At 29.2% G+C, this 9,021-nt stretch overlaps 1 protein-coding gene across 1 annotated transcript; it reads left to right on the top strand.

The window, feature by feature from the left end:
• The first annotated feature begins 2,252 nt into the window (after positions 1-2,252).
• On the top strand, positions 2,253-5,533 carry LOC112749413 (ataxin-3 homolog). Its single transcript, XM_025797666.3, has 2 exons — positions 2,253-2,680; positions 4,545-5,533. Exons 1-2 carry the CDS (start codon positions 2,435-2,437, stop codon positions 5,331-5,333), a joined length of 1,035 nt encoding a protein of 344 aa, XP_025653451.1. The 5' UTR covers positions 2,253-2,434; the 3' UTR covers positions 5,334-5,533.
• The last annotated feature ends 3,488 nt before the right edge of the window (positions 5,534-9,021 follow it).

Genomic DNA, 9,021 nt, shown 5'->3' with positions numbered 1-9,021 from the left:
AACTATTAGCTGACAGAGAAGGTAATCTTGTTTGAAAATTTGATAATAAAGGTATTTTTTCTACTAACTCTTTTCTGCAGGTGTTGCAATCGGAGACTCTTTCGGAGGAGATTACGAGTTATAGCTTCACAAGTTTGATCTGGAAAGGGTTGGTTCCGCCTAGAATTGAACTGTTTGGTTGGTTTCTTTTAGTTGGTAGAGTGAATATTAAAGAAAGATTGAGTAGATTAGACATAACTCACCAGCATGATAGTATTTGTGTCTTGTGTAAAAAGGAGATCGAATGTGTTCATCATTTGTTTGTGTTCTGTGAGTTTACGTGGCAAGTGTGGTGCGTCTAGTTGAGATGTTTTCATAGAGATTGGGTTGTACCAGAAAACATTAAAGGCTTGTTTGAGAGTTGGAATGGAACACCTAATAGAAAAGAGGAGCAGAAGAGGTGGCTGACTGGGTTCTTTGCGGCTATTTAGAACGTATGGTTGGAACGCAATAACAAGATTTTCAACAATAAAGAAGTAAATGTTGATGTCATACAGAACATGACGTTTTTGAGCTACAAGGAGTGGACTGATATTGATCCTATTGGTTGTTGATGCCAATATCGAAGATGACATAGGATTGTTAACCTTATGTTTATATTTGCTTTTGTATCTGTCTATTTTATGCTCTACTCTCATGTGTCGAGCTTCATTTGTTTCAAATTATTTTTTTTCAAAATCAAAGTGAATGCGATTGATTTTATCTCTAATAACAAAAATATTTATGTATATAATGTTTTAAATAAATTTTGTTTAGAAATTTATTTTATTTCTAAAGAATTTTTACGTTTGTTAACAATGTCTTATAATCATTTCCTACAGAATAAAACTATGAAGTATTTAGAAATTTTTAATTTCTAAATTCTTTAAAAATAATGAAAATTCTCACTTCAGTTTTTCTGTAATCATGTAGAGTAACTACTGAAAATTAACCCAAACAAAAAATAATGTGTAATGCAAAATTGAAAAGAAAAGATCCGCACAAGCTTGTCAAACTAAAAATTTATTGGCCAAAATGAGAAAAATAATAATATTATTTTCATTTTTAATAATGTTTTTTGCATGATTTTTTTCATTCTATTTATATGAATTTGTGAAATAAAATGAATAGTATTATAAAAAATAAAAGTGACATTATCTTTTTTTTAAAAACAATTCTAAACATTCTTTGCCAAAATTTTGTTGGATTTTATTCAAGTTCTAAATATTTTTGTTGACACACCTAATGCTCCTCCCTTGGAGTGTAAGAGACATTTTGTAAGGTCAGGCTTTTTAAGCTATCCATCCCCCGAAGGAGATTCAAGCACCCTTCCAATCTTTCTAGAATTAAATTGAAACTTAGGCAAATATGAATAATTTCCTTCCAAGCTTTGGACTTTTACAAAGATGTTATGTTGCCACAATCATATTTGCTCCTTTTATCACTCATATGTAAAGATTCAAAATGATTTTTAAAATTTATATAGTATTTTAAGATAATCTCAAAATTTTAATTAACTCTATTTAACCTCCTCAAATTAAGATTGGTGACTTATCCATGTAAAGTGTTTGGTGAATGCAAATTAAATAAACAGATTCATAATTTAAAATGTTAAAACATGTCTTTTTATGAAATAAATAATCATTTTCGCCAAAAATTCACTTATTAATTTATTATTCCATTTGCTATGCTTGAGCCTGTGCCCCGAGACTTCCTATATAGCATTTGCCAAGACCTGATAATAATAAATGGACGAAAATAAACCCAATGGCTCAGCCCATGACAAAAAAAAAATGAACCCACCAATAACTAATGTAAATCTGGAATTAAAATTGAGTTTCAGATTGTCATTTTAGATTTCTACTATATCATAAAAATAGGTTTATGATCGTTAAATTTGTTTTATTCATTTCTCTAATGAGTCAGAAACTAATGTTTTCTACCTGAAACTAATTAAAATTAATAAATAACTGAAAGAATAATCATTTATAAAACTAACCTATGTATTTATAAAAAAGTAAGCTTTTTTTTATGCTAAAGTTAAATTTTTATTTTTTTTATTTTAAAATAAATACATATATTTTTTAGTATCTTTTCAATAAATAAATTTAAAATTTAATTTTATATTTTTTAAAACATTTTTATATTAATATTCCTTGGTATTACTACTTAAAATCTAAAATAAACTAAAAAAAGTATATTTAATATATATATTTTTAAAGATTTTCTGTTCCACTCTGACTCTGATCTTTTTCCCCTCTCTTTCTCCTTGGCCATATGGTGTCTTTCTCTCTCCTGTTTCTTGCTTTTCTTTCAAACTATCAAAATCTCCCAACACACCACAAATTCTAGGGTTTCTTCCTTCCTTTACTTCTTCGTTCATGCGAATCCCTTTCTTCCAATTCAATCACCTACGATGATGGATGGTGCGAGCAACGGTGGCATGTTGTACCATGAGGTACAAGAGTCCAAGCTTTGCGCTGTGCATTGCGTCAACACGGTGCTGCAGGGTCCGTTCTTCTCCGAATTTGATCTCGCTGCTCTCGCCTCCGATCTCGATCGCAGGGAGCGACAGATGATGCTCCCAGCCGCACTCTCTTCCGGAGATTTTCTTTCTGAGGAGTCGCACAATGTCTCCCTCGATGGAGATTTCAGCATCCAGGTTTATTTCCTCAATACATCTATTTGAAAATTTCAATTTTTATATGATGTGTAATTGGATTGAATAAGAAAATGTATAACTTATTGTGTTAGTGTAGCAGACTTATCCAACTTGGACATGAGAACTGAAAATGTATGAAATTAGGCATTGTTTTAATAACTATTAATATGTGATGTGAACATTGTTTATCTGGAAGTACTTTAATTATCTAATTATTTGAGGGAGCATGCAGAAGATTATCATTGCTCTGTTAAGTGATATTTTCACCGGACCAATTGCTGAGTCTAATATTATTTTTTTCTTTTTAACATCTAGGAATGCAGATTTTTTAGAGGCCTCTTATGTGAGGACATATTCTAATTTTTGCTTTGTTCACGGCACACAAACACTTCACCTCCTAACTGAATGGTTGTGTATCTATAGGTGTGCGACCCCTTTTTTGAGATAATTTTCTACCAAAATTGTAGCAGTGATTTCAAAAGGTGACTCTAAAAGATATTTAGTTTAGATGATGTGTTTATACTTTGGAATTTGTAGTTGCCCATAGATAGTTTAGATGATGTTTTTTTACTTCTGAATTTGTAGTTGCTCGTAGACTTGGTTTTAACAATTGTTGCACTTCTATCTATCTCCCACTATCCATTTTTCACCCATTCACTAAAAGCTCATTTAATTGTTGCAGACATGTCTTTAAAGATAGATCTTGTTCTAAGTTGACTTGGAATGGGGTTCGGTTTAAAATATTTGTAGGGATAGATTGGGATGACCTTGCAAGCCGTGTGTATTCTACATAATATTTTTTTTAGTCTTTGTTTTGGGGTAACCGGGTAAATGAACTATTTGGATATGAAATATTCAATGCAATTTTGTAGACCAAATTGAATGTTGAATGATGGATCGTCTTCTGTGTTTTTTGGAGTTCAAGCCATACTGGCTTGAGGGGGCATGCTGAATATGGCGTGTGAGTTAGTTATCTCTAGGTGAAAATTAGTTAGGCAACTCAACTTGAACCTAGTGTATACGAGGAAAATTCAGTTCGTGTTAGTAGTGTGCTTGAGCATTCTGTTTCTCCAGAAACATCTCAGCTTCTTCCGCCTCAAGCTTCTTCTTCCTTATCTCTCTCACTTTCTCTTGTATCTCTCTTCTTCTTGATCTTGTAACTTGTTCATACACATCTTCTATATTAGTGAATCAATGCACCAGAGTCACACCATTGATTTTGGTTTATCATCTTCAATTTGTCTCTCTCTTAATCTTCTTGCATCAACTATGGTTTAAGAACTTTCACATTGAATGTGAATTGTTGTTCATGTTTGAATTGATTGACTAGAATTGCTTTATACAATTTTAATATTGTTTTTTTTTAATACCTTTGGATTTCAATATCACTATATAAGTAGAATTACATTCAACTAGGTATGATTTAAAACAATTTATATAATAATGATACCTTAATGTTATCATCACACACCATGTGGTTTGAATTGGAAAAATAATTTAGATGTCTTTGGCATAAGCTTTTGTTGATAGTCTAAGCATGGAAGGGATATTTGTAGCACTCTTTATATATTTTACTTGCTCTGTATTTTACTATCTTTGCTGTCTTGCTCAAATTTCAGCTATTCTTTTATATATTGTCATATACTCACATCTTTTGTGGTTAAAACTATAAATTTTCATGTTGGTGCCTTGTATAATTTGAAACTTTGGGAAAGTATCTTTGAGAAAAATATTTAGATTTTTAGTGAAATATTTGCTCCCTAGTTCATATCTTTATTTTAAGCAGGAAAATTAGGGCTCAGAGATTTAGTGCTTTAAATTTTATGAATTAGTTGAACTTAATTATGCAAGACCTTTCCTTCAGGTCTTACAAAAGGCTTTGGAAGTGTGGGATCTACAGGTTATTCCTCTTGACTCACCTGTTGCTGAGCCTGCTCAAATTGATCCTGAATTGGAAAATGCCTCTATTTGCCATTTGCAAGATCATTGGTTTTGTATCCGTAAAGTGAATGGAGAGTGGTATAATTTTGACAGTCTTTATGCAGCCCCACAACACCTTTCTAAGTTTTACCTCTCAGCCTATCTTGATTCTTTGAAAGGCTTTGGGTGGAGCATATTCCTAGTAAGAGGAAATTTTCCAAAAGAGTTTCCCATATCCTCAGCCGAATCTTCTAATGGTTTTGGGCAGTGGCTGTCACCTGAAGATGCTGAGAGGATAACTAAGTCTTGCAATTCAGGGCTGACTCCACATCAGAGAACTAATGAGAGCCAACAACAATTTCTTTCATCTGGGGAAGTGGAAATGTATTCAGACTTTGAAGATGAGGAACTGAAGGCTGCAATAGCTGCTAGTCTAATGGATTCTTCCTCATCTGTGGCAAATGTCAAAGTTGAGGCAAGCACTCCCCAAAATGATAATCAAAGTAGTAAACAAGTTGCAACCACCGAAGATTTCCCACAAAACGAACAAATAAACAAACAAAAGGAAGTTGTTGAAGCTAGTCAACCTGCCAACAACCAAAGTACCAAACTGGTGGAAGCTACTGGAGATGATTCTCTTCAAAAAGATCGAAGTAGCCAAGAAGTGACATCTATTGTAGGTCATAATACTCAAGATGAGAACCATAATGACAAAGGAAAAGCAGTCTTGTAAAAGCATGTGTACTTTTATTTGTTCTAAATTTGTTTTTGCAATTGAGGACAATAAGCCATTCCAGTGGCTCAAAGTCATGGTGCTGTGCAGTATACACATTCTCAATTGAATTGCATGATGTATAAACTATAAGAAGAACCCTTTCAACATTTCCACATCTTATTATTATGATTTATTATGATAGTACCAAGTTTTGACGATGCTCTGTTTTTTATTTGGGCATTTTACGCGGTATTTTCAATTTCTTAAATTCTAGGTGAGTGCGACTTGAATCTGAATTGTAATTGATAGTTAAACCACAGTTAATGACTTTGTACTTCAACATCATCAACTTGTTTTCCTTAGATTATAAGTTTGAACAAGTTAGGACAAAGAATGGCACGTTTAAATTTTAAACAATTACCTAGAGGGGACTAATTCAGCTATCTGTACCTTAGAAATAGACAAAGCAACCACAACCAGAAATTATGTGGTTCTGGAGATGTTATAGATTATAGATGTTATAGCTATAGATGTAGTTATTTTACTTAACTGATGTATTGTGTTTGTCGTTGATATCAACTTTCGGCTTGGATGGCCACAAAATACCCTTTTGGATTGTCAAGAGAGGTTACTAGTGATTCCAAAAGCCGGCACCTTACCTAAAATCTGTCATTTGCCCTTTTTCTTTTTCTATCTTTTTTATTTATTTATTGTTTTCCCATCTTGTTAGGTCAATTATTATAACTTTAGAATACAAATTACTAGGATATACATTATTATACAAGTTGTAGATAATAACGGGATGCAAATTCTATGGTGCATTATTGTTTTGCCAGTTGGTGCAGTACTGCTCTACATCACAAATTGGATTTTAGTTTCGTTAAATTTAAAGAGGAAAATATAGACCAAATTTAGGTTGGTCAAATAGTTAGTTTACTTGTCTGTTTAAATAAGTACTAGTGAATTTAAATTTTAACTTGTGCATGCTGCAAACAGTAATTTATTGACTAGTGATAAACTCTTAGATGGAGCTCCGATTCGCATTATGAAATAATGAAATTTATTGGAAAACCAAAACTACCCTGACTCAAAATAATCCCTCAACCATCCCGTCGCCTTTTTCAGTTTGTCCCCTCCATGACTGTAATCACCTTTGGATTTATGTCATTAGGGGTAATTTACTCACCTCGTTCAACTGTATTAGTAATTTAGACGCAGTTTGTGTTAAAATCCATTCATTTGTTTCAAAATCCATTAAGAAAAATTTAAGTATAAAGAACTGAACAATTGTCTTTTGTATGGCTTCTAACTTTTTTTTTTCTTTTGACGTGGTTGTATAGATTCTACCTCGGTTTGGTTTTGATGCAGACTTGAAATCATTTTATTTTTATTAATTGGTTTAATTTGTATGTCTTATATCTATCATCTCTATATATATAAAGCTCTATATGGCCATTGAATAGAACTATAGAAGTTCTATTGCCATTTAATTATTAAATTGTTATAGCAACGGACGTGTTTTCTTCAATCACATTATATTGAAGTTCTTTTAAAATGCAAATATATTGAAATGAATCTTTTTCTTTTTTTTTTTCAATTCATAGTAATTGGTTCAATGAATGCGAGTAAATGGTTAAATTCCTAACGTTTGCTTCAGTTCTATGCAAGATCATATTTATAGATCCGAGACAAGAATAATAGTTGTCGTGTTCTCGTGTAAACATGATTTGATTCCCTGAGACAAGACGATAAACAAGTCGGTCTAGAAAAAATTTCGTATTTGACTCTGAAAAAAAATCGCTTATTATTCTTAGAGTAAACCACTAAAAATACCGTCAAATTACTTATTCTTTGAAAGAATACCTTCAAATCAATTTATGACTGACAATAAAAATATTTTCAAATATTTAAAAGTGCAGCAAGTATTCAAACACGAAAAAAAAGTCTCTCTTAACGAAAACCAAATAAAGTAGCAAACAACAATGTTTTTGTGCCCTCTTAAAGTTTGTTTATAGGAACTGGACAGAAATAGATATAGAGATACAAAATTGTATTTGACAGATAATATATAGATAGAAATATTATGTTTAAAGACACTAAATTAATATATTTTATGTCTATTTTGACAGAAAAGACGTAGAGACACTAACAAATGACACAACTTATTTTTCAATTTCTTTTATTATTTGTATTAGTTTTTTATAATTATATTTTTTATTATTATATTTTTTTCCTCAAATTTTTTGAATGAAAAAAATAAGAATAAATTAATTTTTTATAATTTATTCTAGTTTATCATTAAATAGAATACAAAAATACAAAAATTATATCTCTATCTTTTATGACTTGTTCTCATGTCTTGTCTTATCATATTTTAAAAAACATGCAACATAAGATTTGCAAATGTTCATGTATGTTCATGGATTATTTAATGTAGATGACCTGCCTTGATATTTTTGGGGCGTTTTAAAATTTTTTTTTTATTATTATTATTATTATTATAAATTAAGAGTATTTTTATGGACGGATAAATAATTTGATAACTATTTTTGTAATTTACTTTTTGTTAATTATTTTTACAACAAAAATCATTAAAAAAATATGAAGAACAAATAAATCTTTAAAAGAGTTGAAAACCTGACAAAAATAATAGAAACATTTTTATATTTGTGCATTTAATTATTTAATTTGAATCTTTTTTAGAAAGTATTTAGATAATAATTTAAATTGATCAAGAATATAAATTTTCAAATAATAACCTTATTTCTTTTGTTGGATAATGTTAGAGTGAAGAGTTAAGTTTTTGGTAAAAGTTACTTTTTTTTTAAGTTAAAAAAATGTATGGTAAATTTAATAAAGATCTTAACTCTTCTTTCATTAAGTAAAAAAAAAAAAAAAAAACTCTTCTTCCATGTTTTGGCTTTTCTTATAAAAAAAGTCTAAAAAATCAATTACAAAAAAAGTCAACTCAAATTTATTCTTTATATTTCTAATTTTAAAATTTAAAAAATTAGTTTCTTAGTGATGCGCAAAAAAGTAAATTAATTAATTATAGTATTATATTATATAATTTATTTTAATAAGTGTTATATTATTTAAAAATTGATTAGATAATATATAAATTATTGTTAAATTTAAATTATTTTATATTAAAAATATTTTTTTAGAATATTTATTTGATAATTGGTATATAATTTTATATAATTATTCAACTAAAATATAATATAAATAAAAATATAGTTTATTATTTTAAAAATTTAAATGATTTATTTTTTAAAAAAACATAGGCCTTTTATGTTAGAATTGTACAAAATTACATCTTCATTTGTTATTTCTATTTATAATTTTTTACATTTGTTTTAGTTGTCATACTTTGTCTTTTTACATAGTGTTCTTTTTTGTTACAACTAATTTAAAAAATTAAAAAAATAAATAAAAATGAGAAACACCAAAAATATAAATTAGTTTTATAATTATAATATATTTGAATATATCTAGTAGAAAGATATGCCAAATTTTAACTTACTTGGGTTTAGAAAAATGAATGAGAATGAAAAATACCAAAAATGTAAATATAAAATTATGAATTATTTTATAATAATGGTATATTTGAATGTAGTTAGTAAGAAAATATGGCAAATTTAAACTTACTTGAAATAGTTTTGCTAATTAGTATGAGAGATTAAGAAATAAAGATTAGTAGAGT

The sequence above is a fragment of the Arachis hypogaea genome, chromosome 2 (genome assembly GCF_003086295.3).
Source record: "Arachis hypogaea cultivar Tifrunner chromosome 2, arahy.Tifrunner.gnm2.J5K5, whole genome shotgun sequence".
Classification (NCBI taxonomy): domain Eukaryota; kingdom Viridiplantae; phylum Streptophyta; class Magnoliopsida; order Fabales; family Fabaceae; genus Arachis; species Arachis hypogaea.
Note: the sequence above shows the minus strand (reverse complement) of the source record. Positions and strands in the feature narration are given on the sequence as shown.

Bases quoted from the DNA above. Each gene is read 5' to 3' on its own strand.
- LOC112749413 (XM_025797666.3), top strand. From the start codon at position 2,435: ATGATGGATGGTGCGAGCAACGGTGGCATGTTGTACCATGAGGTACAA. The intron at 2,681-4,544 runs GTTTATTTCCTC...CCTTTCCTTCAG, and splicing joins ATGGAGATTTCAGCATCCAG to GTCTTACAAAAGGCTTTGGA.